Source organism: Eimeria tenella, genomic scaffold (assembly GCF_000499545.2).
Source record: "Eimeria tenella Houghton genomic scaffold, Eth_scaff3, whole genome shotgun sequence".
Classification (NCBI taxonomy): domain Eukaryota; phylum Apicomplexa; class Conoidasida; order Eucoccidiorida; family Eimeriidae; genus Eimeria; species Eimeria tenella.
In genome coordinates this window covers 831,623-849,318 of record NW_013542870.1, presented here as the reverse complement: position 1 = coordinate 849,318, position 17,696 = coordinate 831,623, and the positions used below count along the sequence as shown (strand labels likewise).

The 17,696-nt window shown below is 53.1% G+C and overlaps 2 protein-coding genes across 2 annotated transcripts; one reads left to right on the top strand and one right to left on the bottom strand.

Annotated features, from left to right (window-relative positions):
* Nucleotides 1-1,353: 1,353 nt before the first annotated feature.
* ETH_00019940 (uncharacterized protein) lies at nt 1,354-1,999 on the bottom strand (the record flags this gene model as incomplete). Its single annotated transcript, XM_013375847.1, has 2 exons — nt 1,354-1,751; nt 1,903-1,999. 2 exons carry the CDS (start codon nt 1,997-1,999, stop codon nt 1,354-1,356), a joined length of 495 nt encoding a protein of 164 aa, XP_013231301.1.
* Nucleotides 2,000-4,508: 2,509 nt separating this feature from the next.
* ETH_00019935 (sushi domain-containing protein / SCR repeat-containing protein, putative) lies at nt 4,509-16,763 on the top strand (the record flags this gene model as incomplete). The annotated part of the gene is made up of 8 exons (XM_013375846.1): nt 4,509-5,285; nt 5,400-6,643; nt 6,823-9,164; nt 9,453-12,314; nt 12,672-12,916; nt 13,212-13,490; nt 13,749-14,231; nt 14,502-16,763. The coding sequence occupies 8 exons, from the start codon at nt 4,509-4,511 to the stop codon at nt 16,761-16,763; spliced, it is 10,494 nt and encodes a 3,497-aa protein (XP_013231300.1).
* Nucleotides 16,764-17,696: the final 933 nt, after the last annotated feature.

The window sequence follows — 17,696 nt, the reverse complement described above, 5'->3', positions numbered from 1 at the left end:
GTAAGCAAGCCAACTTATACAGTACTTGTTTGCTTATTTGCAGGCCGAATCAGACGCCTGTAGACTTTGACCCCGGTGAGGCAGCGTTGGCACCACGTCCCCTACACAGCTCCAGAATACGGCTCGATCAAGCAAGGAAAAAAATTCAGTATTTTTTTAGCTATAGCCAAAAAATCAAAGCAAATTAAGGGAAGATATTCGGATGCTTGAAATAGCTCTAGCGGCCGCCTGCAGTGCCAGGCTATGCAGTCTGTCAGGTGAAGGATTGTCTTCGATGAAAGCTTACTTCAGTCCAGCGGCAACACCCGCTACACTCCCACTATGCAGCTCTAAACCCTTCTTAAATGTCCTCTGAATATTTTCGGGGTCTTTCAGCTGAGTCAGCTCAAGTGTTTGCCTTGCTGGGTTGGAAACGCAACGAGCACTGCCTCAGGCTCTGGTGACCTGAAAATACACAGTTTTGCCAGCATATTGGAACCATCCACTTGTCGCTTCGCAAAGACGCAAAATTTCCCCGAGATTAATAGGATTTTTGTGAGTACTTGGAGGCCAATGGGGAGGTTCAATAGAGAGGCATCCAAAAGTTCGTATCTTCTATGAACAGGCGCATGCTTTCACCTAGGAGTGGGACTTGTGTTTTCCCTGCTGCGGCCGTTACCACAGCCTTTTATATGCACCCGAAAATATTTGACTTAGAATTGAAACATTGTCCTGGTTTGTCGGTGCGCCACTCCGTTTGCTTGCGGGAGGCGGCACTTCCGATATGTGACCAATGGGCTGTCGCCACTCTCCTCGGTGCAAGCGCTGGCGAGAAAAAGGGGGGACCTTTCCTTCGCAGAGCACTCCAGTCTAGAGGCAATTTGTTCTTCGAAGGACCTTAGGCTTTTCGATCTGCACATGCTGAACAGACGAACATCACCGCACTCCCAGCAACTCTGGGGGCTGCTGTGAAGTTGTGCATACATTGTCTCATCTCCACAACAGTATTGTCTGCCCCACTGTTCCAGGGAGCTACAAGGTTCTTCGAAAGATCCTTCTTTGCTGTAGACTCTGGGGTCCCAGGAATTCAACAAATGGCTTTCAGCGGGCTGGTGAGTGCCTAGGGCATCACAGCCCAGTGTCTGCTCGGACAGCGGGCTGAAGGCCTGTTGGCAGAACATAGTTGCGTGCATATTTTATGACTATGCGAATACTTTACCGGTATTTTGGAGCTTCCTTTCACAGTGGTGTCATCAGGTTGAGAGAAGCCTTTCCAGGCATACAGATTCCAAGGACGTTGCTGAGACTCCAAAAACTCCCGGCTAGAGTGCTGTATGTATTATGAAATAATGTAGTCCTGTGATAAAAACAAACTCACAGCATAGGTTTCTGCAAAGACGGCTGATCGAAGAAAGCGCCCGACTCCGCCTCAGGGAGTTGCAGGGGTTCCTCCGCCTCAGGGAGTTGCAAGGGTTCTCCCGCCTCAGCAAATCTTTCGCGATCGGGCATTCCTCCCGAAGGATCCGGCATGTGCGGTTGCGAAGACACCCCAAATTCTGTTTCATCTGTATCGTCGCTATCGTCTCCGTGGTCCGCTGATAAATGAAGCTCATTAAAGGGGATGCAAGCGGAGAGGCTCTTTTCGTCAGAGAGTGCCTCAACGACAAAAGTGGGACTTCCACTACCTGACGTTTCTAGATGCTGACCATTCCAGTACCCCTGTGCGCAGTTAGGACGGGGTGCACATCTGCAAAAAAGCAGTTCTCTGTATGCTGCGAGGGGCAACGAAGAACTAAAGTGTGGAAAATGCTAATTGCTCCACTCAATTTGCCTTTAATTGCCGTCTCAGCTCGTTGCGAGTCAACTGCAGCTTTGAACAAGAGATGAACGGAGGCGGAAGACAAATTTTCAGTAGTTTCTTACGTTCTGGGAATGCCTTTGCTTTTATTTTATCTGTAGTGCAGTTGTTTCCCTTCGGCTTGCGGACTGTTTGTTGCGAATCTCTCGGTACATCACTCATCTGATAGCGTAAGCATGATCTACCGCACTTGAACCAACAATTCCTTCCTTGATAACTCTCTTAGTGCCACGCTGGGGCGGTGCTGCTGCTTGTCGAGTTGTATACCCTGTGCGCGTCAGATGCTTCGTCAGCAATCTTTCCCCTGTCCGTGCTGTCCTCGTCAGGCTCGTAGAGCATGGGTCTATAAGTGCGCCTTGAGTTTAAAGGCACACGTAATATACATGAGGAGACCTACAAAATGTTAATTTGCCCCGGCTGATGAGTGGAGAGACGTCTATTGACAAAGAGTTCAAGTGCTTGGAATTACGGCGCAGTATAGATCGGCAGGTATTGAAGCGTGAGGCTGTGGCCCCACGAGCCATTTTGGAAAGGAAACAGAATTAAAGCTCTGCGCTTGCTTGTAAGAAGGAAAACATTCACAAGATTTGTCCGAAGAATGCGGCTGGTTTCGTAGGATTCCGTCTCGTTCCTACAGGAAAAGTTTCAGGTGTACACTCACGTGGTCGTTTAGGCAGGCAAGAACAACAGTATTACAACATAAACGCCCATAAAACGTTTCTAAGAACTCACTTATTATGTTTCGGCCGCAAGAATGGAGCATTTCATGCTGCATTGCAGTAATTCCTCAAGCACTGTAATACTGTAAACGACACATTGGGTCCCAAGAAGACGTGCCAGTGGGAAAATTGCCGCGTATGTTCATTGACTGCAGCCAATCAAACAAGCCAAAAAAGTAGTTTTTGCTGATGGGCAGATCTCACCATTAGCTGTGTGGTCCGTGAATAAGCCTGTACTCCTATGCACTCGTAAACAGTTGTAGTGCCAGGTACGCTCCATAGTTCGTGCTACATGGCTGAATCTCGCTTGTTGTTCACTAATGCACGTACAAAAAAAGAATATAAAAGTATAGAAATTGCTGATAAACTCGAAGACGGCTGGAATTAAAAGCAAACGAAACGCCCGCTTCAACACTTCGCCACGGTCAAACCGGAACCGCTGCCGAAGCGGTCGTGGAGAGGCTAAACTTTGCCCCTATGCTCCGGATTTCCTCCTAATTTTGTTTAATCCAGAGCTAGTCTGGAAATTATTGCAAATAATCACATGTGTGTGACAGCAATGGTAAATTCGTGTTTGCCTGTCTGTCGGTTACCCCACGGCGCTCGCTGTGTTGCACTGTGGAGGGCGCTGCCGCTACAAGTGTTTGTCGAGGGTCCGTCAAGGGGATTTTCTCCTAGTTTTGAATTTTTTTATTTTCCTTTGTGCCTCGTAGTAGAAGTCAAAGAGGCACCACGAGTTTGCTCAACATCCTCCAGAACCCCTTGAACAGAAACTGTATCCCCTCCAGCCCGACCATCTCAGGTCTTTCACGATACGGAACCTTTCCCTTTTTCAAGTATTCCACAATAACTTCAGCTTGATTTTTGGAAAAGAGGAGCTAGTTGACACTGGATATACAGCTGAGCGGCACCACTGGAGCTCCTCGCCTTCGCCGTCTCAGGCGCGACAAAGGCACCGCCAGAGACCACTGCGACGAATTGCAGCCCTGTGAGCGGTTGTCCAATTTCGCTACATGAAATTCTCTGAGTGTATTCGTGGCTCAGGCAGCTTCCCTCATGCTGAAGAACATTTCCGTTGGCACCATGCGTGATTTTGGTATTCCCGGTCGGCTTGGTCACCCCAGCCAGTAGAGTCACTGAAGCCTTCAACAGGAACTTGTCTTTCCTCCTGGGTTTTCTGTACAGACTGGCGTACTGGTTTTTTAAGACTCTAGAGAAGCGGCGGCTGCTGCAGCACTAGTGACCGTAAGATCTTTTCGCCGGTGTTTGCATCATATGTTTTGCTTAAAAATGAGCCACACAATTTGTGCCTTCGAGTAAAGTGCTCATTCAAAACAGTAGCCTGGGGCTTTGCTTTTCGCATGTAGCTGAATTCAAAGCTGGTAGTGAGCCACACGTTGGCGCTACACGGATCCGAACTCTCGTGTGCCTGCATGTGTGAGGGTTTGTGGGAGCGTGTGTGTGTAGGCAACGGCTATGTGGCTATCACCATGAGAATGACCGCCTTTTGGTGTCTTCCCTGCGGCTCACGGCGGGGTAGATATGCGCAACTGTATGTGCTTTTTTCGTCCTTGGTTTCCTTGGTTTCACTTTTTTGTTTTTTCATTTCAGTAGCACATTCAAGTAGCTCTTCAGCGCCCCTACCGTTGCAGGACTTCGCTTCCGCTCCCACGAATTCCACTTCCTCTACCAAGGAAAATCGATTCGTCCCTGGGAATCTCGCTCCTTCGGCTTCCTTTTCCGAGACAGCTAAGAGGCTTCTAGATCTGAATACGTGTCTCTCCGACTCTCACTGCTGGGGAAGGGGCAGGCGGTGCATTGCGGGCCGCTGCTGGGGTTTCGCAGGACCTCGACACTTCCCATTTGAGTGTGGTGTTGAGACCCAATGTAGGTTGGGCCCCATCGACGGCCACTTTTACGGCGAGGGAAGCCAGGGCAGCAGGGGGCTCTTCATGCTTCGGGTCATTAATGGGGCTCTTTCGGACTGTGGTAGCTCCAGCAGCTACCAACTTGAGCACGCAGACGGTGAAAGAGCAGAGGATGCTGACTGTGATTTGAACGAAGCGGGTCAACTGAAACAGACCAATGGTCACGTTGCAGTGGGGGATGGAAAAACATTTGTTTTGGGAGAAGCTCTGCGGTGTACATACACCCCTGGGATCACACCGCAGTCGACTTGCAACGTAAGCCTGGGGGTCGTGCCCTCAGACGTCCCCGTAGGTTTCTATGCCCTCTGTGGTTGCAGCAGCACTGACTTGGGAGCCAGTGGCCGACCCTGCAGTTCCAATGAAGACTTCTCAGTGCCCGTAGGCCTCCTACGGATCACCGGTTTTGAAGCGCCGGCTACGGTTGACTTTGATCCTGACGTTTCCCCCGCCTCTGCTGCTGTTGCTGGTAGCACCCTCGCGTCAACTGCGGGAAGCAATTCTACAGCATCGCATAAAAATGTCAAATTAGGTTCAACAGAAGCAACCAAAGAGGTAGCGCCACCACTGGAAATTAGGAAAGGGGGTGCAGCAGTTGAAGCTCGAGAGACCATTGATGACACAGAACCTCTGCAAATCCTTCTCTCCATCGAAGACCAGAAGAAACTGTTGCTACCCAGTTTTTCATGCATCGTAGGCCTCCCGTGCGAGCTGCCTAGCATCAAGGGGGTTGGCTTGGTGTCTACAGAGCACTTTGTTCGGGCATTTCCTGGGGTGTACCCCAGCTGCCAAGCAGCTTCAGAGGCAAGTCCTGTCTAGCCCTTCTATCGCTCCTACGAATTTGCTTCTCCTGTTGTTCCTCTTGCCGTTATGCGCATGAGCTACCAGTAGACACTCTGTCTTTGCCGTGCGTTGCAGACTTCTACTCCTCTACGCCTTCCTTGCAGACCAATCAGCGCCGGCAGTCGCTGTATCGTCCACGTCCGTCCTGAAGACATGAAGGCCATAATGCAATCAAGAGGACAAGAAGCTGCGAAGGGCAGAAAAAATAAAGGGAGTTCAGGAGTGGGGGAACTAGAAGTTTTACCAGCTACCGCTACACTCTGTGGGTGCCGCGCAGGCCCCACAGCTCTTGATTGCTTAGGCGCCACTCTCGTAGGCTTGTTACACCTTCAGGCCGGTGATGGCCAATATTCTAGAAAACAGCTTCAGCAGACGCGCCAGCACAAAACGTCCCAGGAACAACAACTTCAGCAGCACCAGCCTCAACAGCAGCAGCTTCAGCAGAAGCAGCGCCCCCCGCCTCCGCCTCAACTGCGTAAGCTTCAGTTCATCGAGGACAGGGCAGCCAATCTACCTAAGGAGCCCGATCCTTCTGAACCTGAGGGCTCTGAGTGTCGTAAGCACGCTGACTGTTTGCGGGGCTATGGGCGTTGTGTGTCGGGACGTTGCCGTGGATTCATTCCGGACTTGAAAGGAGAGAGGCTCATTCGGTGTGTGGAGGGCTACCACTGTGACGCGGAGAAAGGAGACATTCCGACAAAGGGAGAGAAAGAGAACTTTATGGTCATAGGCATTGGGCCAGATGAAGAATGTGGCGCCTCTGTCAACTTGAAGCCTGACAGCTCGATCTTTAGCAACGCGAACAAGTGGGTATGTTCTTCTTCTCCATCTTCGTCCTGTGAGATGCGCTTTGGTGTAGCACGCCGGCTGAGTCGCGCCAACACAGTTGAAGGCGTGCGTTTATGCGGTTGTCCTGGAGTGGACAACAACGGCGATGAGCTCCCCTGCAACCACATGCGAGACTTTAGGGTGCCCATAGGCAGGGTATCTGTACAAGAATGCCTGACAAACGCTCACTGCGCTGACAGGCAGCTGGCGTACTGCATCAAGGACCACTGCGGCGGCTTCCTCGTCTCTGCTGCAGCCGCCAGTGTCAATGCCTTTGCATGCGTCCGCAACCAAGACTGTACCCTTGAGAATGTAGCAGCAAGAGGCGTCACAGAAGCCCTGAAAGTCATACCCATTGCGGCCCACCTCAAGTGCGGACCGGAGGCCGCCTTAGACCCAAACTTCCTCCCGGAAAGCGCAATGCCTTGTGTCGCTGATGTAGACGGGGACGGAAAGTGCGATGTACACCTTGGCGTCAACCACTTTTTTGGGTACGCTGCTCCTGGTGCTTCTGTTGCTGGTGCCTGATTGGTGGTGGTTTTGCTGCCGTGATGAGGTTTCTGTGAGGAGCAGCGTTAGCAAATATGCATTTTCTCCTTGTACAACACACATTCGTGCGGGCATAGATAATCTTTTGGGTTGCATTGTTGTTTTTCGTGGGTTGCTGCAGAACTCATCGTCTGTGTGGGTGCAGCGGAGGAGACTGCGACGATCCGTCAGACTTTGGGGTGGAGTTAGGCTTGCTGAATTCTGTAGAGTGCGTCGTTCACAGCGACTGTCCGATCCATGCTTTGTGTGCGAAGGGGGAATGCGTGTCCGATGACCTTCCACCTAACCTTGTGGCCTCTGACCCGGCTCCGCACTCTGTAGCTATTCCTCCGCTCAAGCAGATTCAGCTACAATTCAACGAGGATATTGTCTTCGGCAGACCTGGAGCCTCTCTCATCGTGCAGTGCCTAGACCCGGAGATCAAGTGGGTTATTACTCTTCCTGAAGGAATCGAAGAACTCAAAGTCATCAGATACTCGCCCCCAATTTTTCCCAAGGCTCACAGAAGAACTGCTGGAGCAGCAGGAGCAACGACATCAGCAGGAGCGAGAACAGCAGTTAGCGAATCCTTTGAGGAGAGTAGCGGCAGCAGTAAGTGGCTACTGGAGAGACAAGGTCAAATTCTTACGGTGACTCCCGACGAGGAGCTATCGTCTTTGCCTCAGGGCTCTTACAAGCTAAGCATAGAGTTTGGGTTTGTGACGGATTTGACGGGTAATCCTTCTGATGCCGTCCCATTCATACCCTTCAGGGTGGCTAAGGACGGGGGTTGCCCCCTCCTCTATGTAACAGGATTCGGTACGGAAAATGGCAATTGCAATGGACTCTATACCCCAATTGACCCACTTAACGGCCATGCTGGCTGGCGGGGAGCAGAAGGCAACGCTTTCTTTATTTATTACAGAAAAGAGACGGATGAGGAACCAGGAAATTGGGTAATAGACACAGATCTTGATGAGGGGGCTTTCTTAGCCTTTGCCGACGTTTCCCTTCTTCAAGGATTCCCACGGGGAGAAAAGGGGGGACCCCAACTGCCCCCTACAGGCCTGTGGCACAAATGGACGGGTAAGAAAAGAGAAGAACAGCCGTTCGCTGCCTTCGTTTGCAGAGAGAAGCCGGACCACCTCCCGCCCACCCTTATCGATGTAAAGCCGGCGCAAGGGGGCCTTCCTGGTTCTGGGGGCTTCCGTGTTCTCAAGCTTAATAACGAAACAGGGCTGTCGCTGGAGCCGATAACCCTTGTCTTCAACAAACCCATTAATTATGGCCACTGGGCTTCCCTTCGACTTACGGCAAGAGGAGAGAAAACTCCCGTAGCGGAATGGGTAACTGATCAGGAGGCAGGCATGAGAGGGCCAACGGGCTCTGTCTTGATCCGGTCACCCCAGCCTTCCTCTAGTAGCACAGATCACCAAACGAGCGATCATAAGTTGGCTTCTGAGAGCTCTCAGGATGAAGCAGAGCGGGAGGAGGAGCACGGAGTAGTTGAGCTTTCCCTTCAGGCACCTTTAGAGGCAGGAAAAGAGTATGACTTGACGGCGGACTTGGGAGCCTTCACAGATTTGTCATACAACCCTTGGGGGCCCCTTGCATCACAGACAGTTACATTTTCTGCTGTTGCCACCCACTGCAGGCTTCTTGTGGGTGCAGCGGCAGCCACAGCGGCGGCTGAAGCAGCCGAACCAGACGGGCCTGAAGCGCAGGCAACAGCAGGTGACGAAACATCTTACGAGCTGCTCGTTTCCCCCGCTGAGAGTGTCATAGAAAGTGGGGTTCTCGGGAGAGCTTCCCGTGTTGTTGAGGGTGCTGTTGCCTTTGTGCATTGTGTGAAAGGCCTGTCTGTTCCCCTAGATCTCATAGAGGGAGGCGATAGCCAAAATGCAGGAGAGCTCCGTTGCACCAACGGCAGATGGCAAGGGGCCCTCACGCCTTGCGTGCCGCGCTGTAGGCGTTATCCTCAGTTGGCTGATGCTTATGATCTCGAAGAGAGCGCTGAAGCTATCGAAGGCATCTCGGGGTCTGCGGTTGTTGTCCGATGCGCAGACGCGGCAGCAGCTTCGGATGGTAGGCCGCAACAAACTCTCAGGTGTCTGGGGGGCCGTTGGGAGCCTTTGACGCTCAAATGCTCTGCTCTCTGTCCCCCGCTGGGGCCCTTCCTGGGACCCGGCTATCTTGTAACCTTGTCACACAACCAAGACGAAGCCAACGAGGACGAAGGAGAAGATGCAGCAACAGCAGCGGCAGCGGAGGGAGAGGAACGCATTGTCAGGTGTATTGAATCTACAGTGCCCGAGCAGAAGCAAGAGCAGCAGATATTGAGATGCACAGAAGACGGTTGGGCACCATCTGTGACCCTTAATTGCAGACGCAGTTGCCGACAGCCGCCGATAACTCCAGCGGGAGCGGAATTAAGAGGCGAGGGAGTGCACCATGGCAGTGTTTGGATAGCAACCTGCAAGGAAGGTCCGCTGCTGCTGCTGCTGAAGCCACTGTAACTGCTAGTGGCTGCTACCACTAGTGATTCTGCTTTTGCACTCTTTGCTGTCGTTGTTGCTTCTGATCCTTTTGCAGCAGTTCTTTCCGCTAGGGATACACTTGTCGCCGGTGCCACCCGTGTTGCTGTTGGTAGAAATACTGCCGCATTTCTATTACTCTATGCTTCTGCTTTTGATTCCACGGCTAGAGCTTTTGTTGACTTGGTTGGGTCCATCGAAGGCTTGTGTTGGTGATGCTGCCGCTGGTCCTCTGCAGGCTATGCGGGCCCAGTGGGAGGGCTTTCTTTGAGTTTTACGTGCGAGGACGGCCAGTGGGTTCGAGAGAACGGATCTGGAAGTCCACCTTTTGCATGCAGTCCTCTCTGCCCGCCGCTTAACCTCAACCGTAGGGCGTATACAGTCACCTCCATCGAATCAGCTGCCCCAAGCGACGCTACAGCGGCAGCAGTGAAAATTGCATGCGCCGAGGACAGTCTGCTCCTGGGAGGGCCTTCAGAGGAAATCCTCCGGTGCGAAGGAGGTCTCTGGTCTCTCAGGTCCACCACATGCGCCGCCGGCTGCCGCAACCCTTTAGATGACCTTGGCGAGCACTACGTCTTGGTACGGCAGCAGCAGCAGCAGCAGCAGATTTTCAAACACGGAGATACAGCAGAGGTTACATGCAGTGGCGGCCAGCAACACAACCCTCTAGAAACAGCAGCAATAGCAATAGAAGCAACAAAACAGTCACATACCATCACCTGCGTTGACGGGCGCTGGGAATCACAACCCGACGCACAGAAGCATCGTCAGCAGTCACACCACGATAACTTAGAGGACCCAGTAGAAAATGCCACTAGCAGCAGTAGTGATGGAGTATTGCTGAGATGTAGCGCCACCTGCAGCCTGCCTCCCCTGCCGGCTCACTTTGCGATAATATTTTCAACAAAGAGAGGGGTCACTCGAAGGCCCCGCAAGTTCCTTTGGCGAGAGGGGGAGAAAATATCGGTTGGCTGTTCCCCGCACTTTGACTCAACTCAGCGGCAGCAACAACAACAGCAGCAGCAGCCGCTGCAGCAGTTGGAATGCCTCGATGGGACCTGGGCAGGCAACCTTCCAAAGGACATGTGCGTAAGGCAGTGCCCAGGAGCTTCTGGAAGTCCTTCTGAGGCGCAGTGGAGAGAGTGGGGTGTTCGGTGCGGCGAGTCCTGCAGTAGCAGCTGTGGCAGCTGCTACAACCGGAAAAGAGATAGAGATGAAGAGGGCATCGACTGTGGTGGTCCATTCTGCGAGCCCTGTAGCAGTTGTAGCCCTCTGCTGCTGAAACAGTTTGTGATGCAGCCCAGGCTTTTCTCGACATCACTGAAGAAGCTCCACCAGAAACAGCAACAGCAGCCGGAGGTGTTCCCGGTTGAGATGACAAGACATGGATCAAGCATTCGGTTTTCATGCAATAGCAGCGCCTCGCTGTCTCTCAAGGTGACTTGCGATAACGGCAGTTGGATCACAGGTGCAGCAGCAGGGCTAGAAGAGCCTGCAGCAGCTGACGAAGCAGCACGAATCGCTGCTTTCGCTGCAGCGTGCACGCAGACTCAAGTGATGGCTGTAGCTACAAACATCATCAGCGGAGAAGCATTGCCTCGGGCGATCAGCGCAGCACCCGCAGGAGCAGAACGACGTGCCGACGAAGAGCTTCTTCTGTTGGGATCAGCTGCAATCCACGGGGATGCGCCGCCCCTGCAGTGGCGAGAAGCCGAGCTCCTGCTCTTTGGGCCTCCCATCTTGCGCGCCCCACAGCTAGAAGTCTCGCCATCTTTCCAGCAGCAGCAGCACCAGCAGCGTCGCCTTAGCCCTTGTATGCAAGGTCTCGTTGATGGGGTATCGCGTCTGCTTGTAGGGGAGTGCGGAGCCCTCGCCTTCGGACGGTCAGCTCTGAAAGTTGCTTCTTTTTGTAAAGGCACATGCAACGCCAACTTCAAACGGGCGCTGCAGGAAGCAACAGAGTGCAGCAGCAAGACTGCTTCCGCTGCTGCCCCTGGCAATGCACCTGATTCAGCTTCTGCATCTAATGCCGCAACATTGCAGGATGAGGAGTTGTTACAACTGTTCAAGGATCTGCTTCAGGTCTTTTGTTCTGTTGAAGATGGAAAGCACTGCTTCAGCCAAGCTGGTGATACACTCGAGCAACTGCAGCGATTGCACCAGACAGCCCATTTACAGCAACAGCTGCGCCAACACATGTGCCCCGGCAGCAGCGGCAACGCTTGTTTCAACAGTAACATCCGCTATGTCTCATTGCTGCAGCAGCTTAGGGAGCACGTAGACCTCATGCTGCCAGGCATGCAGCAAGAGCAGCAGCAGCAATCTCCCGCGAACGCAGCAGCCGCAGCAGCCGTAGCGGGAGACAGCAAGGAGCTGGAAGAAAGTGTGGTTGGAGCTGGTGTTCGTGGCCTCTTGACGGACCTGCGGCGCTTGCCTGCGGTTATTTCCCTGCTATGCACAGAGGTGGACGGGAAAAGCTGTGCTTTCCAAGTGCTTGCATTGGGAGGAAGTAACCCGTTCGCCGCGTTGCCGGTTCGGGGAGCAGCAGCTGAATTCTGTAGTAGTGATCCAACAGCTCCATGTCTTCTAGAAGTGTACAGGCTTGTCGGGAAGGAGCTCTTACGCCCGCATCTGCCGAACCACATAGAGCAGCTCCCACTGCAAAAGGAGCAGCAGTTGCTGCTGCAACAGGTGCATCCCCATGACTGGGCCATCGGCACTGCTATGCAGAGCATTGGTAGAAATTTTTGTCTCCGCAGCGCTGAAGACAAAACGTGTGGAGCGCTGCTGGTGCCGGCAGAGAGCGTAAGTGCAGCACCAGCACTAGGAGCAGTGTATCCATATGAGCCCGCAGCAGCAGCAGACCTTCCCCAGTGCCACTGCCCACTGGCGTTCGTGGGCGACGGCGACTGCGATATTACCTGCAACACAGCGGCATGCGCATTTGACAAGGGAGACTGTCTGGCGCAGCGGCAGCCTCTACTGCAGCCAATTGTCGATACGCTTGAGGAAGAGACTTTCAGCAGAGACAGCCCTTGCTTTCCTTTTTCTAAAGCCTTTCACTGCGTGAAGAAGGAGTGCAGACAGGAAATGCAGGGTAAGCATACAAACCCTTGAGAGTGTCGCCTCCGTTGCTCCTGGCGTTGTTGTTGCTCCTACTTTTGCTTCCACGGCCGCTGCGTTAATGCTCCGCTTGAATATATCCTTTTTTGCCGTTACTTCTCCTGCAGTTGGCCGCTTTTGCTGCTATCAGTGTTGGAAGTGGGTTTAGAGCTGCGTCGTTTGCTCGCCTATATCATCAGCTTATCAGCTAGTTGTCAATTGATGTGTGCGGTGTGTATCCATTCATATAGCTGATTTTGTATATGCGTGCTTTGTTATTTTTTCGTCTCCGCTGCACGCGTCTGCTTCACGGAGGTATGCCACACTTTTCTACTTTACGTCTGCTGCTCAGAACTACAGGCACAGCACGGTTGTTGCATTGCTCCTCAGCTGGAGTTGCTACGCGATTTGCTGTACATAGACCATCAACAACGAGAGCAGCAGCGGCATCAGCTCGCATTACTGCAGCAGCAGATGCCGGACGCAGTTACACCGCACCTCCTACGGCTTGTTGAATCTCTTTGGGGGGAAATGGAAGGGACTTCAGGACCTATGGAGCTTTATCGGTCTGTAGCGTTCATCGAGGCTGACTGCAAGGTGCTTCTGGCTGTTGGTGGCGCTTCTGCTGTTTCTGCTGTCGCTGGGAGCTAATACTACTGCTGCTGCTGCCGCGTGTTTCCCCGTTGCCACAAGCAGCCCTTCAACTTCTGTGGTCGCGCTGCCTTCGCCCTTTCTGCCGTCTTCACTTCGACAATGCATGTACCTAACTTTGCAGTGAATCTACTATACGGGCTCTTGCTGCTGTTTGTGCTGCTTCCACTGCTTCTGCGGTTGCTACTGTCTGGTTGCCTCTCAATCCGCAAGAATTCTGAGTCGCCGTGTTGCCTATCAGATGCCCCTAGATCGCACATGTTCAAGAGGTCTTAACCGCACGGTGTTCGCCGTCGATGCGACTCTGGAGGGCCTGAACTACGACGCCCTAAAGGCCAGCAGCGATGGTAGCAGCAGCGGTGAGGGAGAAGAGGCGCTGCGTCATGTGCTTAGAGACGTCCTATCTGGGGCTTTGGGTATTCCTGTAGGCGATGTGCTGCTTGTAAGAACCTGGGAAGGACTTGATGTTCATGCACTTATTGACGCTGGCCCCCTCAGCAACAAAGCCCATTTCCTTCAAGTAAAATTTATCCCTCGGTCCCAAAAATAGTGGCAAAGCCATACAACTCAAAAATGAATTACGATATGAACAGGCATCTCTACTGCTTGTATGGGAGAAACACAGAAACGGGAAGACACGAAACAATAAAAAGAGGCGGAAAGGGCACGGAAAGACAGAAATTGAAGGAGTCATTAACGTCAAGACTCCACAACGCACGGAAACAACAGCTTAGGAATAAAAGAAGAAATTTTTTTGTGCTGGTATGCTTCGCCTCAGGCAGTGGACCGATTAAGAAAGGACGGACCGACTGGGTTGGCTGCGCTGTTGTCTGCTGAGCTGCAGCGGCAGCAAGCTGCCATTTTTAGCGCTGCTATAGGACAGCAGCAGTACCAACAGCAGCTGCAGAAGCAGCAGAGTGCTTTAGGCCCACTGCTGCTACACCCCATCCCGCTACTACCTGCAGCAGCACTTTCACCCCATTCTGTTTTTGTCCCTCCCGATAGTGTCTCAATTAGTCAAATAGCTTTTGCGTCTCCAGGTAGCAGCAGCAGCAATAGTAGTGGCAGTAGCCGACGGCAGCAGCAGCAGTTGCTGCTTCTGCGACCAGAGAAAGGCACGTGGGGGCTAGGTCGTCTTCCTACGCGAGATGTGTCGTGCAACACAAACGACGGCCTCAGCGCCCCACTAAATGTCTCTGTCTTCGAGGCATATAGGCTCCATTCAAATGCGGCAACCAACGAACACGGCAGCATCATCACAGTGAGAAAACCTGCTTCTGCTGCTGCATTTGTGGATGTGCAACTGGCCCTGCTAAAGTGCTTTGGCCATGTGCTGTGGGTGGTACGGTGTGTCTGTGGGAGTGCTAATAGTGTTTCTCATTTTGCTGTGTCGGAGACTGCGTAAGCTAGTGCTCGTCACCAATCGCCTGCCCAGCTGCTGCGAGCATGTTGCAGTTCGTGCTGCCGTAGCTAGTGCATTTTCTCATGAAGCAACATCATAGATGCGTATGCTGTGCTTCTGCTTCTGTAGGTGGAGTGCGGGCGTGGATACTCTCCTGTTGCTGGCTCAAGCCCTCAAGAGCTCATATGTCAACAGGGCCGGTGGAGCCCTTTGGTGCCTGCAGTTGGCAGAAACGGTCCTCAGGGCCTCCACAGAGGCTCCCTTGGCGGCCCTCGTGAGCGCATACTGCGCTGCAGAAAACCGTGCGGTCCCTACGAAGCGTCAGACCCTGCAGTTCTAGGGCCTGCCTTCATAGCCAGCGGGGCAGGCGAGGCTGACGGGGATCGGAGGACTATCTACTGCGCTTCGGGGTTTGTCGCTGCTGCGGACATGATGCCTAAGACTGAAACGGTTGCGTGCAGCAATGGAGTGTGGGGCAAACGGCAGCTCAAGTGCATAAAAGACTTCGCAGCCATTGCTGAGACGAGCCCCTGCGCCATTGCCCTCTCTCAGCTGCCTCCTACACTCAAGGTTGACAGTCTGCCCACAGCAGCTACAAGCCATGAAGGTCCTGCTGGGGCAGCCTTTATCAACAGCGACGTAGCTCAAGCCCTCGCGGCCACCTTTCAAAGGGCTGGGGTGTCACTTCAGCTCTTTAGAGTAGGATGTGCCAGAGGATTCGTCTCAACTTCAGTGCAGCGGAAGCAGCAACCGCAGTTGCAGCAGCAGCAGCCGTTTACTTATGCAGCTTGCAAAGATGGAAGACTGCTAGATTTGGGGCCACGCGAGCCTTTGCCTATGGGGGCATTTGCCTCAGGAGAGGCAGCGGAGGCCCTGGCTCAGCAGCTGAAGTTGCGCGTGGATTCGGCTCCAGAAGCGATAACGTCGGCAGAAGCAGCACAAACAACGGAAGGAGCAGCGGTGCTCTCAGACGAAGACTCCACAAGTGCAGCAGCAGTCGCATTTGTAGAATCCAATGTCGAAGGAGCAAGTTTAGCGGCAACAGGCTCCAAGGGCAGCAACAGCATGAAGGGCTCTACCCCTATGCTACTAGGTGCTGCACTGAAGTGCCAAAGAGAGCTGCGACAGGAGCCTCCAAAGCCTCCTAAACCCGTAAGCGATACACTGCTAGTGTTCAGTTGTCTGTTGCTTCTCTTTGTCTTGGTTGTTGCCCTACTGGCCCTTTGGTGGCTTCGTGCGCGGCGCCGACAGAAAAGGGCAGCAAAACTGCAGCAACAGCAACAGCAGGATGAAGGAGATGCTGGACCTACCAGCAGTGACATCGGGAGGGACTTCCTTTCCCCCGCAGGGGCAGAGGAACCGTCCATTGGAGACATGCACAGTGCAGCAGCAGAAACAGACCCATACAGAGGCCCCCTTCCCCCCCAGCCGCTGCGACACGGCACCAAAACGAATGCGGCACCTGCCATTTACGCCACAGGAGCGTATGAAGGGACACCTCTTCCTTGCTTGCTTGAAGCAGGGCAACAGCAGCAACAGAGACGTCAACAAAGACCTGCTGCATTCCCGCCTGTTTTTCCCTCTGAAGAAGCAGGAGCAGCTGCTGCTTCTACAGATGACAACTGCTTAGCCTTCTACGCCCCTGTTTACTACACAGGCCTAACAGGAGACAAGGGGCTCGTAAGGGAGGAAGGAGACAGCAACAGCTTCGTTGCTGCTGTCGAGGAGGAGCCTAAACACTATGCCTATCCTGAGCAACAACAGCAGCACCAACGGAAGCTGCTGCAGCAGCACGCTGCGGATGCATCTGATAAATGTAAGGGTAATTTTCGGCAAATGGACATGCTCCCGCTCAGGGGAAACCGACCTGGAGCAGTGAATGCAGCTTACACTGCTGCTCCGACTGCAGAGCAGAAGGTCGCCACGAACGTAGTGGCAGCAAGAGCAGCCGCTGCTGCAGGAGTTTCAGGGTGGGAGCCCCAAGGAGTAACTGAAACAGATTCACTCCCCACATACTCACAGCGAGAAGCCCTGGCCCCTCAGCAGCAGCAGCAGCTGCAGCATACAGTCTCTCGCAGAGGCAAATCCCTGGAAGAAATAGCTCATGCTGTTTTCGGCGAAAGCAGCATCCCTTCTGCAGGCATCCCCCTATCAGAGGAGGATGAACTCTACCCTGAGGATTCTGCTAGCTGCATGGTGATGGCAGCAAGTCAACGGCGGGAATCTGCAGTGGCGGCAGCTGTCGCACCAGCCAGTGGGTCTCCACGATGGTCAAAGCAAAGGGGCCGACTTACTAGGCAGCATTCCGCCTCTCACGGGCATGGCAGAAACAGAGGCCTACGAAGTTTCCCTCAAGGCGACATGGCCCCGGGAAGACATATCCACGCCTAGTCCAGCCAGCGATGCCTCGAAAACTCAAGTAGACTAACTGGGGTAGAGCTATCCTGCACATGAGTTCCCTTGACGCGAGAGCCACCTTCAGTGCATGCCAGCCAATCAAAGAGCACGCTGCGCGGCACCGAGCAGCTCGCTTGCTGGCTAGCCGCAGATGAACAAGACAAGTTCTTCGCTGGCTATTGAGTAACCACAGAGCATTCAAGTACTTAACATTCCTAGCTCGGGCGCAGCCAGTCGCCGATCAGCGACGTGGCAAACACGTCCATTCTACTGAACTAGACAGGCAGAAGCGCACTACTAGATAAAGCGACAGACGGGCTAGGTCAGTTCACTAAGCAGGCCTTCAGCGTGTCTTTGCAGAACCAGCAAGTAGTCCAAGAGCTAATTAAGCCAGGCTGCAAAAGCTGTACCACTTTGCCTTCAATGTTTCCGTGCCTCCTGTGGAGATACAGGACAGTCCCTCTCAATGCACTGAACGGGTTAGGACTCTACTTGAGCCAATCTCTCTGCTACTGCGGCTGAAACTAAACTCCATCCAAGCGACTGCACAGTGTTGTTCCATACTAACCTATGTGTCCGACCGCCGCAGGTCCACATATCTGTGCCCTCCACGTCCTTGAGTCTGCTGCCTCTGTTGATGTGTGATAGAGCTTCCGGGCACTTAGAGGTGCATACGCGCATATCTGTTACTCTTCGCTCCACACTTACTGTGCGTGCATTCGCCCTTCTAATTATTCTGTCCACACTGTATTTGCGTCCTTAGCGGTGTCTGCAGTCGGGCTATAAGCGCTCAAAAGGGCTCCTCGTAAGCGAACGGCACAAAAATTCAAAGCCCAGCAAAGTCCTATATTCAAAATGCTTTACAAGAGGTCTGTTTAATCTCTGCAGAAATCAGGAGGTACCCTCTTTGGGTTACTAAGGCTGCAC